At 21.9% G+C, this 20,410-nt stretch overlaps 4 protein-coding genes across 5 annotated transcripts; 1 reads left to right on the top strand and 3 right to left on the bottom strand.

Moving 5' to 3' along the window:
• The first annotated feature begins 1,742 nt into the window (after nucleotides 1-1,742).
• LOC412034 (DNA helicase MCM8) lies at nucleotides 1,743-10,103 on the top strand. Its single transcript, XM_026443374.1, has 16 exons — nucleotides 1,743-1,980; nucleotides 2,047-2,179; nucleotides 2,260-2,510; nucleotides 2,648-2,752; nucleotides 4,348-4,491; nucleotides 4,581-4,800; nucleotides 4,868-5,031; nucleotides 5,169-5,381; nucleotides 5,461-5,585; nucleotides 5,658-5,880; nucleotides 5,954-6,091; nucleotides 6,168-6,362; nucleotides 6,976-7,089; nucleotides 7,163-7,218; nucleotides 7,738-7,807; nucleotides 8,656-10,103. The coding sequence occupies exons 1-16, from the start codon at nucleotides 1,867-1,869 to the stop codon at nucleotides 9,910-9,912; spliced, it is 3,522 nt and encodes a 1,173-aa protein (XP_026299159.1). The 5' UTR covers nucleotides 1,743-1,866; the 3' UTR covers nucleotides 9,913-10,103.
• Nucleotides 10,104-10,599: 496 nt separating this feature from the next.
• LOC113218572 lies at nucleotides 10,600-11,970 on the bottom strand. The gene is made up of 3 exons (XM_026443373.1): nucleotides 11,924-11,970; nucleotides 11,054-11,228; nucleotides 10,600-10,937 (listed from the first exon to the last, which is right to left on the bottom strand). Exons 1-3 carry the CDS (start codon nucleotides 11,968-11,970, stop codon nucleotides 10,731-10,733), a joined length of 429 nt encoding a protein of 142 aa, XP_026299158.1. The 3' UTR covers nucleotides 10,600-10,730.
• Nucleotides 11,971-12,767: 797 nt separating this feature from the next.
• Nucleotides 12,768-13,726, bottom strand: LOC100576387. The gene is made up of 3 exons (XM_026443283.1): nucleotides 13,519-13,726; nucleotides 13,028-13,259; nucleotides 12,768-12,873 (listed from the first exon to the last, which is right to left on the bottom strand). The coding sequence occupies exons 1-3, from the start codon at nucleotides 13,722-13,724 to the stop codon at nucleotides 12,847-12,849; spliced, it is 465 nt and encodes a 154-aa protein (XP_026299068.1). The 5' UTR covers nucleotides 13,725-13,726; the 3' UTR covers nucleotides 12,768-12,846.
• A 548-nt stretch (nucleotides 13,727-14,274) lies between these two features.
• On the bottom strand, nucleotides 14,275-18,682 carry LOC551143 (inositol-3-phosphate synthase 1-B). 2 transcript variants are annotated; one of them, XM_016914581.2, is made up of 8 exons: nucleotides 18,251-18,668; nucleotides 17,024-17,187; nucleotides 16,776-16,948; nucleotides 16,426-16,693; nucleotides 15,986-16,240; nucleotides 15,583-15,825; nucleotides 15,401-15,509; nucleotides 14,275-15,331 (listed from the first exon to the last, which is right to left on the bottom strand). In XM_016914581.2, the coding sequence occupies exons 3-8, from the start codon at nucleotides 16,883-16,885 to the stop codon at nucleotides 14,952-14,954; spliced, it is 1,365 nt and encodes a 454-aa protein (XP_016770070.1). In that variant the 5' UTR covers nucleotides 16,886-16,948; nucleotides 17,024-17,187; nucleotides 18,251-18,668; the 3' UTR covers nucleotides 14,275-14,951. The 2 variants fall into 2 exon arrangements, with proteins under 2 accessions (XP_016770070.1, XP_623377.1); XM_623374.5 differs by lacking the exon at nucleotides 17,024-17,187 and having other exon boundaries at nucleotides 18,251-18,682.
• Between the last annotated feature and the right edge of the window lie 1,728 nt (nucleotides 18,683-20,410).

The raw sequence follows: 20,410 nt of genomic DNA, 5'->3' as shown, positions 1-20,410 counted from the left end.
AAACAATTAATGAAAATAGTAAAAATAATATTAATCGTTTCCTATTTATATATTATATAATAATAAATTTTGAAAGTGAAATAAATCATATATTGTGTTAATATTAAGTTATCAATTAATGACATTAATAAAAATTGAAAAAATATCTAGGTATTTTGTAATGAATAGTTTTTTACGAATATATTTGCTATATTTATAATTATGGATAATAAAAAATCAAAAAATTTTTATAAAAACAAATGGTATCTCGATAAAAAGAAATCAACAAAATCTAACAGTAAGATATTATTTATTTTGATAAATCTTTTTTTTTTATATAAATTATGTTTCTTTATCGATATTTAAAATATAAAATTTGAAGTATTGGGAAAAGTAAAAAAAGTATTTTCAATTGTACAGTTTTATATAGTTTTATTAAATTTTTTATTACATAGAACTATTATATAGAAAGAAGAGATAAAAATCATTTTTTCTTTTTAATATAAGTTTTTTTATACTTAATAAAAAATTTTAAAGTAAATTTATTAATTTATAATTTAAAATCACTTTAAATTAAGTATATGAACTTCTTTTTGATTTCGAAAATTTATTTTTTCGAAAAATTATTTTTTTATATTATTTATAAAATTATCTTTGTAATATAAAAATATTCTTATTGTACGCAAATTACTCTTATAATACTCAATTTTTTTTTAAATTTTTTAAATTATTATATTATTTATTTTCTTAAATTCTAATCTTTAATTCATATAGATTCTAAAATTATGAATATTGCAAAAGTGCATCGTTTTGATAAATTATTTATTTTTTTATATATATATATATTTTTTTAAATTTATTATTAATTTATTATTTCTTTTTTTCTCATAAATTTTAATTTTTAAAAAAATTATTTAAAATATATAATAATTATAGTTAAAATTAACATTAATTTTATACCAATAATATCTTTATACAATATTTTAATTTAAAGTAATATCGATATATTTTTTTTTTAATTTTAAAAAAATAGAGAAAATTGAAATTCTTATAAAGAACTGATCTTATATCTGATTTTATTCTTTTTATATTTTCATAAAAATTTATAAAAATTTTATTAATATATAATATTCAAATTGCATAATCTAGAAAATGTACATAATTGAAGAAATTAATAAAAATTAAGAAATCATATGTGTATGTATATATATATATATATATATATAGTGTGTATGTCAATGTGTATGTACAATGTATATATGTATTAATGAATTCATGTATTAATAAATAGATTTTTATGATGTTTACATATGATAATTTATATTAAATTTATATAATAAAATTACAATTATATATTGATATTTTTATTTATTCAATTTTTATATTTTAAATATTATATAATAAAAATTTATTATATTATTATATTCTATAATTAATTTTATAAATTGATGGATCAAATCAAATTTTTATTTATCAACATTTTTATTTTAACATGTAAAATAAATAATTTGCAGATTATAAAAATAATGAAAACACTGAAAAAATATATAAATCTTTAGATCCTATTGAAACAAATAATTTAATTAATATTCATAATAATTATGTAAATTTCAATATTCCTTATTATGGATGGAAATTATTTTTTTATGATGAAGGTAATTTCTGTTATTAAATAATTACTATTAAATAAAATTGATATATAATATGCACATAATAATTAGTTAAAAAAATAATTTTGAAAAAATAATTCATTATTTAGAATATAAGGATGATTCGGATACTATTAAAAAAATTCAAACAGTAGAAAGTTTTATAAATAGATATCAACGATTGTTAACATTACTTTCATTAGAAAATTTAGAAAATGGAACAGTATTTATTATCGATATGTGTGAATTATACAATGATCAAAATTTTTTGAACGAATGGTCTGACTTCAAGAAAGATATATATGAAAATCCATTACATACCTTAAATTGTTTTAAACTCACTATACATCAGGTATATTAACTTTTATAACTTTTTTATATATTTTATTTACGAAATATTAAATTTTAATATTTTTAGCAAATTTTAAATACAATCCCACGAGAAAATTTGAGTTCTGTAAATATTATAAATATATTATCCAATGTTAGAATAAAAATATTGAATTATGAACCAATTATAAGTTTGCAAAATTTGAAAGCAAATTCTTACGGTATGTATATAATATTTATAAAAAATAATTTTTGTTTTTATATAATTAATTTTATTTGTTTTTATGTAATTAATTGACAGGAAGATTAGTATCTGTTAGAGGTTGTGTAATTAGAGTAGGTCATGTGAAGCATCTTGCACAATGGATAGCATTTGCTTGTCGTAAATGTAATTTGCAAAAAATAATGAAACAGCCATTAGGAGTTTTCACAATTCCGAAAAAATGTAATCTATGTGGCGTATCTAAATTTCGTGTGATATTAGATTCACCATTGATAAAAAGCATTCCATTTCAAACAATTAAAATACAAGAAATTTCGAATAATGATCAGGTTTTTATCTTTATAATAAATTAAAAAATTATAAATATTATAAATTATAAATAAAAATAAATCGAACATCTTTAATAATATATTTTATATATATTACACATACTATATGATATATCATATGATTTTTTTTCCATTAGAATAGTAAAGGTAATATGCCTAGAATGGTTGATATTGAATTAATGGATGATTTAGTTAACACTTGTATGCCTGGAGATGATATTACTTTAACAGGAATTATAAAGGTAAATATAGTAAATTATTATATAATATAAAATAAAATATATGTAATAAATTATAAAAATAAAATATTAATGTATAATTGTAAAATAAAGTGAAATAATTACTTTATTTATTCTTAAAGTTATATCAGAAAAAATTTCTTTAGTTGTGATTCCATTTTTTTTATTCTATTTCTTTTATAAATAAAATTGATATTGAATTAATTTGAAATTTGTGTCAAAAACTGTGTTTTTTCCACAGTGTAGAATCGTAAGATTTCGAGAAAAATGAAAACGATTGTATTTAATTCATTTAAAAATATTTCATATATTTTAAATATATTTTTTATTTATATGTATAAACAGTAAATATATACAGTAAATATTTGTAATCATCAGATTTATAATGGAAAATTCTTCTGAATGCATGAATCATTCTTCAAAAACAAATTAATCTTATTAGATATTGAAAATATACGCATGAATATCAAACAAACGAATGTTTGTTCACATATATTATTCGAATTTATGAGAATTAATCGATTAAATAAGTTTAATTTTTCATCTGTATTTATATATTGATAAATAATAAATTAATAGTAATTAATTTCAATATATGTAAATAAGTCGAAAAAAATATATAGATTTTATATTTTCATTTTTATTAATAGAGTAAAATATTTTTAATAAAAATTTCAAGAGAATTTTTTCATTTCATTTAATAAATCTTGAAATTACGCATATTATTTTGCAATTTCTTTCTTTTTTAAGCAATTAATTTTAAAATACACAAAAGAAGAAGAAAAGAACACAAAAAAAAACATTATATTTATAACGCAATTGCGAAGACCATTTTTGAATAAAAATTTACTAGAATAATATTAGACACATTAATTATCAGCATCTTTAGAATTTTTATTTTAATTTTTTTAACAATCTAAAACATTATAAAATTGATATATCTGAAAGATAATTTAGAAACGATTAGTATATGATTTATCAAAATTTCTGATTTTTACAATTGAAAAATCTTGTGATCTCGTCCATAATCTCATCTGTGACCTTTCCAAAAAATTCCGAATATTTTACGTCACTTCAGATAGAAGCCTCACCTTCACTAAAGAAAGATGTTCCAAGAGCGTATGGAAGGAAGGTCATGACATTTATTAATTCAAAAAATTAACATTTTTATAAGCAATCAACAGGTATATGGATTCTATAAGAAATCATCATCTAACTTTTTTAAATTTAAATAAATTTAATTTTTGTATATATTATTTTTATCGATATAGTCATCTTATTATATCGATATAACATCTTATTATTCAAAATATACATCAATATACTTGCTTGCTTATAAGTATCGATAATTTTGAAATTTTTTAAGAAGAATAACTTCAACAATTAAATTTTTATTTCTATTTATATTTTTATTTTTAATATATTATATATAATTATATATAATTTATATTTTTATTTTTAAATGTTTTTTTCATATTACTAAATGATAATTATTAATTAAATTTATATTTATTTTTATTAAAAAAATACATATATTTTATATTTTAATTTGTATATTAAAATTTTTGAAATAATATGGTATTATATCACATATGTAGGGTACTAATAATACTAAGATTCGAAATAAAATGTCATTTTCTTTATATATGGAAGCTATTACAATAATTAACAATAAACAAAGACTTCAAAATAAAAATTTCACGAATAACGAAATGTCAATAAAGGATTATTTAGCAATAAAGGTATACAAAATTATTAATATATCTTATAACTGATTTGAATAATTCATAATATTGTTTAAAAATACTTATGTTTTTATCAATTTTAATAGGAAGTATATAATACACCAAATATTTTTCCACTTTTGGTACATTCTTTATGTCCAAGTATATACGGTCATGAAATTGTCAAGGCTGGATTAATATTGAGTTTATTTGGTGGGAATGTAGAACATTCCGAATTACGAGAAAATATTCATATATTAATCGTTGGTGATCCTGGCCTTGGAAAATCGCAAATGTTACAAGCTTGTGCTCGAATTGCCGCAAAAGGTATAACAAATGAAAAATTTTTTATTTAACATATATCGTCAAAGAATTTATAACATGATTTTTAAAGGTGTATATGTATGCGGAAATTCAAGTACATCATCCGGTTTGACAATAACATTAGCGAAAGAAAATAAGAGTAATAATTTTAATTTAGAACCTGGGGCATTAGTTTTAACAGATAGAGGATGTTGTTGTATCGATGAATTTGATAAAATGTGTAAACAACATGCGGTAAAGCTATTAAAAAAAAAAATATTTATATAATTAAATTGATAAAGAATTTTTAATTTTATATTTTTATAAAATTAATAACATATTTTTGATAATTTATTATTTCATGATAATGTAACAAATTATTTGAATTATAGGTTTTATTGGAAGCTATGGAACAGCAAAGCGTAAGCATTGCTAAATCAGGAATAATATGTTCCCTTCCTACGAGAACATCCATTCTTGCAGCTGCTAATCCAATTGGTGGCCGATTTAATCGAAATAAGACAGTAATACAAAACTTAAAAATGAGTGCACCTCTCTTGTCCCGTTTTGATTTAATATTTTTATTATTGGATGAGCCAAATAAAGTATAAATAATTTAATATATAATGACGTATAAATACTTTTAATATTATATTTAATATTATATTTTTTTGTTCATAATAGCATATAGACGATTTATTATGCAAACACGTTATGTCCATCCATACTGATATAAATACAATTGATAAAACACAAAGTAATACATATCAATGTATAAATGCACCAGATACAACCAAACTTTCATTAAGGTAATTAAAAATATATTAATTAACTTATTATTCATAAAATTTATTTAAATATTTATTTAAAAACATTTTTAGAGATAAACTTAGACTTTCTGTGGACGAAAATCCGAATATTATTCCGCAATCAATTCTCAGAAAATATATCGCATACGCACGACAATATGTTAAACCAAAATTGACTAAAGAGGCAGCTATAATATTACAGAATTATTATTTAAAATTACGAAATAAAAATAATAAATTTAACGGTTTATCTGTCTGCAACAGACAATTAGAAGCTATGATACGATTAACAGAGGTTTATTTTAATTACTGTTTGTTTCAATCTTTATATAGATTTTAAATTAAAAAGAAATGTTGTTGTTAAATAGGCTAGAGCAAAATTGGAATTACGGACAGAGGCAACAGAAGCAGATGCTTTGGATGTAATAGAAATTTTACAACATACATTTGATGATAAATTTATAAATTATCAATCTTTAGGTACAAAAAATGTAACTACTGGAAAAGTGAGTAAATAATAGATTTACCACGTTTAATAAAAGATATATACGATATATATTGATATATAATCTTTATTTCAAGATTAAACAGTTTATAGAAATATTAAGAAAAGAAACCAATTCTAATAAAAGTCAAATATTTTCTATGAAAAGATTACAAGAGATTGCGATGGATAGAAATTTTATAATGGGTGATTTTTCTGAATTTCTTGCGAAATTAAACGAAAACGGAATCTTATTAAAAATGGGTAGTAATAAATTCAAATTTATTTCTTCTTAATCTAATATGTATAATATATAAAAGACAATTTTATCACGAAACAAAATTTATTATATACATCTGTGTTGACTTTAGACTTTGTATTTGTTGATAATATAAAATAAAAAAATTTAACATTATGACATATAAGATTTTAAACTTCAAAACAATCAGCTCTACATGGAAGACGCCAATACATATATAGACAACATTTTGGTGGTGGTGCGTGAAAACAACCAGGTCTGGAGCAAGGCCGTTTAGGAACATATATCTTTGGCGGTGGAACATGTGGAGGAGGAATAGTAACCTTGCAAAATCTGTGTTTAATAAAATCTTTTTATAATAATATATATTTTAAATAATATTAAAAATATTTTAGTTTTTAATGTTACTTATTTAATTCGTATAAAAGTTTATGTATTTCACTGTACATTTTACCTAATTGCATATGGTTTCATGTATGTGTATTATCTGTAGTTTCATTATAAACAAAATTACAAAACATGTTATTGGAAATTATTCAAATTATAATATGTGATATAATTGTTTCAAATTCGTGCCGAACGGACAAAAATGATATATATATATATGGATATATAAATATATTCTTCTAATGGAACAATTCATTTAGAGACAAAGGCAGCGTGCTGTAGCTCTTGTTAGGCATCTTGCAGCGCATGCAGGTGGACAATATGGAATACATTTCGGTGGACAAGGTCCGCACGGCACTGGTGGCGTACATATGGTAATTTTACATGGTGGAGGGCATGCAACACAAATTGGTGGAACACATGGATAAGATACACACGATGGGCAAGATGGTAACTGGTACTGAACCACAGGCGATGGGAAACAAGGTGAACAACATGATAAAGTATTTCCTCCGCAAGACATTGCACGTTCTTTCTCTCTTTTTTTTTTTTTTTTTTACTAAATTTTTCTTACTTAATTATTACTTTTATAATTATTCTTGTAAACCGGAAATTTTGATAACAGAATATCAAACAATTGAAGTTTATCCAAAATTATCATTCACTTATTATATACTAGATATATTCAGATGATATTGTCGTTTTTTTTAGAATAAAATCATTTCAGTGCAATGTTCCAAATAATAAATTAATTGGGTAAAAAATATGCAAAAAATATAATGAATATGTAAAAAAAATCGTATTCTATCATTTTTATAAGACTGGGATAAAATCAAAATTTGTTGTATTTTGTTGTTTGAATATAAACATTGTTAAAAATGCCATGCGATGGAAAAAATCCAAATTGCGATAGAAGACGAGAATTATTAGCTCAATTGAAATGTTTAATTAGTTCTATGGAAAGAAAGTAAGGGAATCTTATAATTACAGTCACGAGTAAACTTATAAATCATTTATTACAGAAAAGCATGTGAATGGGATGAGCCAGCATGTCCACCTCCTGTTATGTGTTCACCTTGTGCAGCACCTTGTGTAAGTATAAATTGGTTTAAATATACCGTGAGTCAAAATTTGCGTTATAAACTTGAGATCAGAAAGATAATACGATTTAAAATAAGACAAAAATAAAAAATCAAAATTCCATTAGACAATTTTTTTTTTTTTTTGAGAAAATTACAATTAAAAATTCGTCAAATATATATAAAACTTATAATTATTTATATTTTAAGTCGTTTCAAAATATTTTAGTGAATAAAATTATGGAAATTTTTATCTGGATATCGTTGAACATTTTTGAACAAGCAACAATAGTGCTTTTAAATCAATGAATAGCATTTTAAATTTATAATGAATCCGATAGTAGGTATATTTTTTCAAATTATATTAAAAAGTCTATACGATTCCATGATCAATTGAATAACGTTCTTTGTTAATCTAATCGTAATTTTCACTCAGTTTATAAAATTCCATCACCAATTGAATAGTGTCCTTTGTCAATTTAATCGCATTTTATATTCAGTCTATAACATTTCATCATCAGTAGAATAGTGTTCTTTATCAATTTAATTGCAATTTATACTCAGTTTTCATTCAAACGATCTTTATATTTTTATTATGCAAATAAGAAAAATATTGAAAGCGAATAATAGAAAAAAAAAAATATATGAATTTGATATTTCGATAATTTTTTTATATATATTCAAACTTAAAAAATTTGACTATTCAATGTTACACTCATTACAATATTATGCAAGATATAAAAAGTTTATTATATAAAAAATTAATAATTTTAAAAATAATTTGTAAAGTTATGAAAAAAGAAAAAATTAATTTTTATTGTAATAATTATAAGAAATTAAATTTTGTACATTAAATTTCAGATTCCAGTTAAACAATGTAAAAGCTATGATTTTCGAACAAGTATTATATATAGATGTGAATGTATCAAAAGGAATGGGCTACAAGATAGATGTATGATGTGGGAGTGCATGGGTAGACCAGAATGTATGACGAAATTGTATCCCGTTTGTATGCCAGGCCGTTGTGCGTTATTGAAATTAACTGAATTAGGAGATATGGAAGTTGCTTTAAAGAAATTTTATTGTGCTGATCAAGCAAGGGAAGCTGCTCTTGCCGCATATTGTAGATTGGTATGTAATACAAGCGCGGACAAACCTTGTTGCATGGTGACCCCGATATGCTCAAGCAAATCTTGTAAACCTATATGCGTTGAATTACCATGCTCACCATGTCCACCAAGTTCACCGTGTCCACCATGTCCACCATGTTTACCGTGTCCACCGTGTTCACCGTGTCCACCATGTCCACCGTGCCTACCGTGCCCACCGTGTCCACCGTGTTCACCGTGTCCACCGTGTCCACCGTGTCCACCATGTCCACCATGTTCACCATGTCCACCATGTCCACCATGCTTACCATGTCCACCATGCCCACCATGCCCATCATGTCCACCATGCCCACCATGTTCATCATGCCCACCGTGTCCACCATGCTCACCGTGTCCACCATGCCCACCATGTCCACCTTGTTCACCTTGTATTACTTCTTGCGTACCTCCTTGTGCTACTTTCAAAATTTGTGTCCCATGTCCACCACCATGTCCACCTTCATGTACGCCACCATGCGTAGTACCATGTATACCGCCGTGTCCACCACCGTGTCCACCACCATGTCCACCACCATGTTTACCACCGTGTTTACCATGTTTACCGCCATGTCCACCATCATGTCCACCACCGTGTCCACCACCGTGTCCACCACCATGTCCACCATGTCCACCACCGTGTTTACCACCATGTGCAACAGCGTGTCCACCACCGTGTCCACCACCGTGTCCACCTCCGTGTCCACCTCCGTGTCCACCAAAATGTCCACCTCCGTGTTCGCCATGTTTACCATGTCTACCGTGTTTACCATGTTCGCCATGTCCACCATGTTCGCCATGTTCTCCATGTTCGCCATGCCCACCATGTTTGCCATGTCCACCTTGTTCTCCATGTCCACCATGTTTACCATGTCCACCATGTCCACCTTGCCAACCGTGTTCACCATGTGCACCACCATGTCTTACGTTATGTCCGTCACCATGTTTATCAGTGTGCCCGTCACCGTGTTAAACAAAATGTTTCAGTATATATCCATCAATATGTTTTTTTCTATATGTGCCAATCTTTTCATAACGGAATTTATCTACCAGTTATTATATTGGTTATTGATTAGATTCTTTAGTCTGTGCATTTTTCATTTTGTTACAAATTTATTTTATTATATATGTTTCATATCTTCTGTCAACAATGTTATTTGTTAAATTGAAGATGTTTTTATAATGTTATGCCATGAAACAAATAAAAAATAAAAATTTTATATAAAAATATATTTCAAAATATTTACATATATATATCTTCTATTATATGTATATATATATATATATATATATATATATATATGCATATTTCATGTGTATATATATTTATTAATTTTTATTTGAATTTAAGATTATTAAAATTAAATTAAAGAAATAAAAATGAAAATTTAATTTTAATAATTATATTATTTTATTAATTAACATTTAAAAAAATATACATGGGATAAGACATAATATATAAAATATTATTTTCTCTGAAGTTTTCTCTGGAGATAATAAATTTTTTTTTTATTAATTATACAAATTGAATATAATATATTTTTACAGCTGCGCTCTTCGAGGACTAAAAGTTACTTTATTTTAAATAGAATGATATAGACAATAAATAAATTGTTTTACTATTTTTATTATATTTTAATTAAAATATAACAAATGATCTTTAATTAAAAAATAATTGTATCTTTCAAATGTTCTGCCATAAATTATTTAAAATTAAATTTTGTTTTTCTAAATCGATATTTGTTCGTAATCGATACTGCATATATACGCTGTTATATCTGGTATCTCGCATTATTTGAACGGTGGATACTGTTCTGGATGTCGAGATTGCAAATATTTTGCTGGTGGACATTTAGGCCATGGCTTGACCAAACAATCAGATTCCTGTTGACATTGACTTAATGGACAAGAATCTTGAAGACCATCTCTATGTACACAATGACATCTTGTAAATAAAATACCATTTCGCATTTCAGGAAATTTTAACCCATTTGTAGGCTGAAATAAAAATTAATTTTCAACATATAACTATATGTAAATAAATAAAGTAAAATATCATTTTTAAAAAAAAACGTTATTTTTAAATTTCACAATACAAATTGATTACAATTTACCTTCGAAATTTTTTTACTTTTTATATTACAATTATTTGATACTTTTGTTCTGTGATGTATTTTTTCTTCAAATGGGATCATGAGAAATGCTGATATAATTGGCGATTTTTCTTGATTGCATGCTTTCTGCTGTTCTGATATAGTACTTTTGGGACGAAAACTATTAAATATATAAAAATTAATTTCATTTTTAAAGAAATGATTTTATTTGGGTATATAATTATATTACCATTTATATATATATATATAATTTCATTTTTAATAAAATTAATAAAAAAATATGTTTGATGATTAGTCTAAAAATCTAAAAAAGTCTAAAAAATGGTAATTCAACGAAAACGAATTAAAATAGTTTTTCTATAAATATCTAAATAAAAAATTTTTATACAAATCTGTTTAAATATTTAATTAATTAATTTCTTTCAAATGATATATAAAAAAAATTATATATAAATATTAGAAATATAAAGAAAAATAAAAACAAAGAAAATAAAAAAATTAACAAAGAAAGAACAAGTAGAGAGATTAAAATAGTTAAAATAGAAATAATAAAATATTATGTTTTATAAGAGAAGAAGTGTTAAGTTATAACTTAAGTCTTATAAAAATAAGAGAAGAAAAGATACTCATCATATTATTATTATTACATTTTTTGCTTAAACCATTATTATTTATAAATATATTTATAATTTTCTTTATTATAAAAAATTAATCCTTTTCCTAAGTATATTTAATATAAAAAATATGTAAATATGTAACATAAATACGATAATAATGATTATATAACAAAATATATAAAATTATTTTAATATTTAAATACATATTTTATTATACATGTAAATATTCTAACATATGCATATATAAACTAACCATATTGACGGTGTTGCTTTTACTTTACAAATTGTTGTAGTTTGCATTATGTTTCAATTTTAAAATATTTAATAAAAATATAGCACAATTAATGGAACTGTTAATTTGTCATATTATAAAATTTTTTTAGTTATAAACTAAAATTTTGGAATTTGGAAGAAAAAAAATGGATTGATAAATTTCACAATAAATTTTCTAACGATCGGATTTTGTTGCAATCTATAAATAATGTTAAATTAATAAATATATTAACATTCTTGAAATGAGCAATACTAATCAATTTTTTACAAATTTCAAAGTTGACTTAAAACAAATGTAATTTTTTTCGCGAATTTGTAAAATAAAAAATATATATAAATTATAATATTTTATAAAGTATTCGTATTTTTTCAAATAATATTTTGTGTATCATTTATTACAGAATTATTATCTGTATTATAATGTATGTGTATAAAGTAGAGATTTAAAAAGTATATAAAATTAATGAATTTATTAAACAATATAAATTTATTAATTATCACAATAACAAATAATCAAAATAATGATTATCATAGTTATTTGTGATTAATCTAAATTAATAATATATATTAATTTTTCGATGTGCATATAATAATGTATTATATACATTATTATATATATAAAAATGTAGATAAAAAATTAATCAATTTTAAAATTTTTAAATTTTAAACATTTTAAAATTAAATCTTATTTTAAAACTATTCAAAAATTGTTTAATAATTTAATATTTAATATATATATATATATATATATATAAAACAAATTTTATTACACAAATTTATATAAAGAAATAAAAACACAAAAATTTATATTATATATATTTTATTTGTACATACATTATTATTAGTTTTGAACATAAATATCTGCTATTAAATACATCGAGGCGTAGGACATGGTACATTTCATTATCTACATCGATACCATTTATCTGTCTAAAGAAAAAAGAAAACGTTTTAATTTAAAAAATATAAAAATAGTATTAAAAACAGTTTTAACACATTTATATTCTCTCGAGAATAATATTTCAATATTTAATTAAATATAACTAATAACTATAGTTAAATATTCTTAAAAATTTTTACATACACCCTGTAATACATAACTTCGGCCTGGAATAGGATAAATCAAATCTGTTCCAATCTCATTTAAATTTGAAGTTAATAGTATAGTAGCAGTAGAACTATATGTAATAAGAGGTCGTCTCATAGGAAAGGTCATCCAAATTGGTTTACATTCTTCAGGACTAGGTTTTGTACCCCATGCTTCTGGATCATATAAATAATTATATTTTACACACATCATTGGTTTTGTAGTTCTCCTGAAAATTTCAATAATGTTATAAGAAAATATTTTTAAAATAAATACTAAATTTTATAATTTAAATTTAATTATATTATAAAATTAAATTATAAATAAATTTAAATTTTATATTTTTATATTGTTATTTAATATTAATATAAATTTAAATTATTATAATAGATTATTATTTATAATCTATTTTTAATATGTAATGTAATATAAAATTAAAATTAGATAATATAAAATATAATTTATATAAGAATAAAATTATTTCTTACATAGAATCCATTTTGTTAAATAAACATCTCAAACGTTTAAGTTCTTGACCGGAATTTGAAATTCTATTAGAAAATCCCCAATTTCCCATTGTTTCTCCTGCAGTACTCTTATATTTTGAAAATTTACAAAGATTATAATCGTTTTGCATCTTGACTATTATTAATAATATATAATTGAAAGTAATGAAATTAATATAATAAATCATAAACTTGAAAAATTTTTTATATAAATTATATAAAAATATTTTTTATCAAAATATTACATTATCATTATATATCTTTCATTTTATTTAAAAAATATTATAGTTGCAAACTTCATGTAATAATAAAATTTTGATTTCACACTATATCACAAATATATCTAATTTATACATTTTAAAACACTTACAGATATTATTTTAAAAGAAAAATTATATATTTATTTAAGAATAAATATTGTTACAAATATTTTTAAGATATAACTTAAATAGTTTGTACTGTTTGGATATACTGGATATCTTAAAAACATCTATAAAAAAAAATATTTGAAATTTATAATATAGATATTATGGAATTATTAAGGATTATTAAAACATTAAAAATTTCGACTTTTAATGAATTAAATTGAAATAAATAAATAATAAATATTTTTTATAATTATTTATTTTTAAATGCGTAATATATAAACAATATATATATATATATAATATATATATATTATATATATTATATATATATAATATATATATATACATATATATGTATAAATATTAAAGGTATTATTGACAACATTTTCATTTATAAACGACAACATCTAAAAAAGATAAGGGTATTTTCACATAACATTTTCACATAACAGGTAAATTCACATCAACATTTTTCATTCTTTTTATATATATTGTTATTCAAAAAAACCACATCTTTCAGACAATGAGATCAAACTTTAAATTAAATGTTAAACAAAAAATATAAGGAACTATACAGTAAGTTACAGGAATTTCTTATATGAAACTAAATTAAGTTTTATATATAAAATTAAACTCTCTCCCCATCTTGATTTGAAAATAATTTTTTATTGTTCAAAATATTATTTACTGTAAAAATATATATTTTTAATTTGTCATGTTTAAAAAAATATATATCACAATTGTATCTTATAAAATGTTATGAAATCTAATAAACAACATTCTCACACATCAAATACTGTATAATAATTTTATGATATCTCTCATTAACTAATAATATTTATTTATAGCTAATAATATAAATTTCGTAACAATAAATGAGGAAATATGAAAGTGATTTTCAAACACTAACAAATTTCATCTTGTAAACAATACAAATTCTAAAATATTTAATTTTTTACTGTTTTTAAAATTATTCTTTAATAATACTGTTCGTTCCTTTTTTGCAAATAATACCCTTAGTTTAAAACACATGTTTTTTTCTTAAATTCATAATTGATTTTTGAAATTAACTTTGTGTTCAAGTAACATATTATTTTCAGGTGGCAATGCAAGACATGCTCTTAAAATGTTTTCAATTGCAGCTCGTTGTCTGAATAATGCATTTACAATCGGCGTTCCTCGTGGTACTAATGGTGCTTTACAGAGGTATGAAAGTATGGATAGGACACTATGAAATCCAGTAAATTCATCTTTTGTATCTGCTATTTTGAAAGTAATTCGTGAGCAAATCTCTGCTAACAAAACCAAATCCAAAATAATTGGACTTGCCAATAAAGAATCTTCACATGTATTATGTACTACAATCGTATTATGTCCTCCCAGTAATATTTCTGATGTGTATTCATCCATCGCCCGTTTACTATCACCTAATAAGAAATAAAATAATAATATTTTATGTTCTATAATATTTAATATATATATTCTTTTTCACATACCAACATATGGAACATATTTAATAACAACACAGTGATCTGGTTTTTCTCCAGATTGATAAAGAATTTTATTTGATTGTACCATATCATCTACGACATTGCTTTTTGAAATCTAAAAACAGAATTAGAAATATTACAAATATATATTATATTAAAATTTTATTTTTATTTTTCTAATATATTACCTCTTTTGATCGAAATTGTTGAGGAGCAGATAAATTATACCCATCATTATTTCCAAGATGATTATAACTAACAATTGATACTGGTTTAATACCAGCTGAAACTAAAAAGTCTACAAGCACAGATTTTAATTTTGTTTGGCCAGATTTAAAATCATCACCACCAATAAATGTTTTATGTTTTTCTGCTAATTCTATTGCTCCTGGTACAAAAGTATTTTGAGGAGATCCATTAATATATGTACACTGAAACAATAACAATAACAAACAATAACAAACATAATATAATCAATAATATAATCAATAATATAATCAATAAATTTTATTTATTATTATGAATAATAATAATAATAATAATAATATCTTTATTTTATAAAGATTTTATAAAACAATAAATTTTACTTACTCCTTCTAAAGCAGCTGCTACAGCAAAAACTGTACTAGGACTAACTTCTGAATGACTTTTTTTAATAGCATTTAATAAATTTTCTGCTGTATCATTTATACCTGGAATGATTTCAGAAAATCGTTCAGTGTTAGCAGTCCATAATATAATTACTTGATCCAACTTATTTGAAGTTTTAAATTCTACAATGTCTTTTCTAATTTGTTCTAATTGTTCAAATTTTGTACCCGAAATAACATTATTTGCTCTTTTTTCCTGAAAGAATTTAAAAATATATGGATCCTTTGTTAATATTTAATTATTTTTTTCAAATATATTTTTTAAATATATTCAATTATTGTATATATAATTAATATATTAATTATTAATCAATAGTGAATATATCATTTATAATGAATAAAAAAATTTTTAAGAAAAATATAATTAAAAACATTATTTACCTGATTAGCAGCAATAAAATCTGCATAATATATGCTTTTTCTTGGTTTCATATGCATCATATGTTCTACTAATTGTTTTTGTAAATTAATGTTCAAAACTTTTGCACGTTGCATAGCATCAGCTAAATTCATGTCTGAAATATCCCAACCATCAATTTGAATATCATCTGGATTTACCATTGGAAGCATCCAAGACATGGGAACATATATATCTTCTTTGTTTCCTTTGCCTAATCTGATAGTAGATGCTTGAATTAAAGAACCATACCTGAAATTTAGATAAAAGTTTTACATAAATAATTAAATTCAAAAAATTTTAAAATATATTATTATCAAATGATTATAATTACCAATTTGCTTTTTGAATGCCATTCTTTGTGTCCCATGTCAACTTAAGTTTGTTTGCTAATAATGCTGCAGTAATAGTTGTGCCATTATTTCCACCCCATCCTACTAACATTAATCCAAGTTTTGGAACTTTCAGTTGTGTTCTAATTAATAGCTTTGTTGATACAGGTGTCACCTATTACAATATATATATGTATGTTTATATTCTGTAATTATATTATTTTCAAGTGTTTAAAGTAAATAATATTACGCGTAATAATTGTTAATATTTGTATCCAAGGTTTTTTATGCTACACAATGGTGTACAATACAGGAACCTTTATTTTTTTTCAAAAATTGAAAAATTCATTTCCAAAATTAAAATCATAGCGTTTGAGCAGCTGTTCATTTTTTTAATATATTTGTTCCTTTCCCCTAAAAAAGAATTTTTAAGTACAAAATCTGAAAATTGAATATTTATACAGTTTTTCTAAAAATGCCTTCCAACCTTAAATTGGATTAAATTCCAACCGTATTGATTAAATTAAATATCAATTTTTTTTTCTAATAAAAAATTTGTATATGAACATATTTACAATTTATTTAATAGTAATTGTTACCATTTATATTTCATGATCATATTATATTATAATTTATATACATATTTATATATAATTTTTACACAAATTATGTAAAATTTACATAACCCATAAATTTGAAAAAAAAAATTTCTTCACAAATTTAAAGAAATATTTTAAAATCTTTAAATAAATCTAATAGATCTGAAATATTTAAATCTTTTAAAATCTTTTAAAAAAGAGCTTTATAAAAATAAGTTTCTTCTTAAATCTTAAATATTATTATTTTTATATATAAAATATATAGAATTAATTTTTTTAAATAATACTTTACATACTAATAATAATTGTAATAATTTATGAAACAATAAAAAATCTATATATCATTACAAGCGGGAATTTTTAAAATTCTTATTACAATTCTTATTATTTGATGCAAATGAATATTATTAAATTAATTAATTTTTTCATCATTTTATATTTTATATCAATATTATATAATATTTTAGCATAAAATTTTCTTACAAATAAATTTTGATAATTTGGAAATTATATTTTTAATTATATTTGTTTTTCTATGAAGGAAAAGAACAAGTATGAAAAATTAAAATTATTCGAATATATATATTTTTAACAAATATAATTCTTTATTTAAGATTAAAACATTTTGATTATAATTTTTTCAATTTAATTAAAAATTTGTTAAACATTACTGCCTGTATATATTATGTGTGTGCCTGCGCGCGCGCTCAATGATCAATTTATTATTAGATAAAAAGTATAAAAAAAATATTTTCTTTTATTATATTTTTCCTATAATATTTTAATTTAATAAATGTAATAATAGAAAACAATTTAAATGATATTTTAAATCGAAAAGAAAAATTTATAGGAAAAAAGAACATTCTCGGTATGCTTACCGTATATTTTGTATCGTCTTCTGTAACGTTCGTTGTTTGATACTCGTACTGTGCTTCAATACAATCTTCTGTGTATTTTACCTTCGGTGATTGAACGCGAATTTTCAAAGCCATTTTGCTTGTTATTAAATTTTTACACCAATAATAACAGTTTTGAATTAGTTTTATAAAAAAATTTTCCACAAAAAATATACTTCCACAGAAATATTAGGTTCAAGAATTATTATAAATTGATTAAATTTTGGATTGTAATAATATTATATTTTAGATTTAAAAGATATATAAATTAATAATAAGTATAATCTTATGAGGTAATATTTCACAATATAAAAAATAAAAAAGAAAATTAATGGCTAAAGTATATGTAAATGATACTAGTAAGTGAATATTCGACGTCGCGTTCGTAGCTGAAACGTAAATGTCGAGAAGATTCGCAAGCATGCGCTTTAAAAGAAACGGCGCAGTCGCCCCTTCCACCCCTGATTAAATGGAACCCATTATATTTGATTACTGCCCGGTTTTTATCAAGCTAACTGATCTAACATAAACTAAACATATGCTTCGTTTGCAACTTCTTATTTCTCTTCTTTCTTATTTTTTTCTTATACCACCTTACAGGCACATCCTGTTTTGACCTTATCTTCTGAGTGTATATACCAATATTTCAATATTTGTACATATGTATGTGTTTTCTTCCAGTTTCTTTTCTTTTTTTTTTTTATTCAATCTTGTTTTCCAGATTCCAGATTCAACCGAATTTGTATTATTTATATACTACTGTGATATAAAACGTTCGAAAATGTTATTGTAAATAATGTTTTATTATATATAATTAAATATGTTTTATTAAATCTATTATAATATAGAAATAATTTATAGAATATAAAAAGTATTTTTTAGATTCTATAAATTTATCAAAAAATTTTGATAAATTTGAAATGAAACAAAATATTCAGTAAAATTTATCTGAATCGGATATTCGAAAGAGATTAAAATAATTAAATATTTTTTTAAAATTTAAAATTTAATGATTTTTACAATATGTTATAAAATATAAATTGAAAATTAAAAGTTATTTATACTTTTCAATAATTAATCAAATACTTTCTGAATTTAGTAAAAATTTGAATTAAAATAATTAATAATTTATTGACATTAAATTGATAAATATGAATATATATATTTCATATATAAAACAAAAATTTAATTATTATAACCATATTTAATTTTAAAAAAACATTAAATATTTACATATAATATTAATATATTATAATATTAATAATATTATTAGATAAAATTATATTTAAATTTTTTTTATTTAATAATAATATTTTATTAATAATTATTACCTATTAATATTTTTATTAGTAATTTTATTAGTAATATTTATTAATAATATTTATTAAATTTTGACTTTTTATAGTAATCGTAATTGTTAGATTATATTATTTAATTAAAAATACTATTATTTTATTTTTATCATAAAAGAAAAAATTAAAGAAATTTAAAATTTATAAAAATTTTATAATATATTTTATTATATTATATATAATATTATTATAAGATTATTTATTATATATTGATATATTGAACAATATTATTATCATTATAAATATTTACATAAAAATTATTTATATTACATTAAAATATTAATTATCTTATCTTATCATATAAAATCTTCATTTATTTGTCATATCATTTGTCATATTCCTAACATATTTATTTTTTATGTATAATTTTATTAATATTATAATATTTTATTAACTAAAATAAGAAATAAATAATAAAAATAAGATAATGGGATTTAAAATTTGATAAATATTTCCTGAAATGTATTAACATATATATATAGACAAATATAGACAAATATATAAATATATAGATCTATGAAACAACATATTAATACATTTTGTGTTTTAAATTATCATTGTTAGCCGGTCTGTGAACTGCTCAATTACATCACGTGTAGCTGGAATGCATAGATTGTTTCAATCAATTGGCACTCGGTGCCTCTGGAACTTTCGTAATGGAAGAATTATGTTGCCAGGCCATTCGTAAGACGACCCTTGACGACCGATTATGAACTATAATCTGTTTACAAAGGCTGATTTTATCCGACTCAACGTTATATGCGAGTCGTTTTGCTTTCATCCCAAGAAA

Source organism: Apis mellifera, linkage group LG10 (genome assembly GCF_003254395.2).
Source record: "Apis mellifera strain DH4 linkage group LG10, Amel_HAv3.1, whole genome shotgun sequence".
Lineage (NCBI taxonomy): Eukaryota > Metazoa > Arthropoda > Insecta > Hymenoptera > Apidae > Apis > Apis mellifera.
Note: the sequence above shows the minus strand (reverse complement) of the source record. Positions and strands in the feature narration are given on the sequence as shown.

Coding starts and splice junctions, on each gene's coding strand:
- LOC412034 (XM_026443374.1), top strand. CDS start 1,867: ATGTGTGAATTATACAATGATCAAAATTTTTTGAACGAATGGTCTGAC. Junction 5,382..5,460: donor TATTGGATGAGCCAAATAAA/GTATAAATAATT, acceptor TGTTCATAATAG/CATATAGACGATTTATTATG. Junction 6,092..6,167: donor AAAATGTAACTACTGGAAAA/GTGAGTAAATAA, acceptor CTTTATTTCAAG/ATTAAACAGTTTATAGAAAT.
- LOC113218572 (XM_026443373.1), bottom strand. CDS start 11,970: ATGCAAACTACAACAATTTGTAAAGTAAAAGCAACACCGTCAATATG. Junction 11,229..11,923: donor AAAGCAACACCGTCAATATG/GTTAGTTTATAT, acceptor TGAAATTAATTT/TTATATATTTAATAGTTTTC. Junction 10,938..11,053: donor AAAGTAAAAAAATTTCGAAG/GTAAATTGTAAT, acceptor TTTTTATTTCAG/CCTACAAATGGGTTAAAATT.
- LOC100576387 (XM_026443283.1), bottom strand. CDS start 13,724: ATGATTTATTATATTAATTTCATTACTTTCAATTATATATTATTAATA. Junction 13,260..13,518: donor TTTAACAAAATGGATTCTAT/GTAAGAAATAAT, acceptor TGAAATTTTCAG/GAGAACTACAAAACCAATGA. Junction 12,874..13,027: donor GAAGTTATGTATTACAGGGT/GTATGTAAAAAT, acceptor TTTTTTCTTTAG/ACAGATAAATGGTATCGATG.
- LOC551143 (XM_623374.5), bottom strand. CDS start 18,364: ATGGCTTTGAAAATTCGCGTTCAATCACCGAAGGTAAAATACACAGAA. Junction 16,949..18,250: donor AAGACGATACAAAATATACG/GTAAGCATACCG, acceptor ATATTGTAATAG/GTGACACCTGTATCAACAAA. Junction 15,332..15,400: donor TAAATATGTTCCATATGTTG/GTATGTGAAAAA, acceptor ATTTCTTATTAG/GTGATAGTAAACGGGCGATG.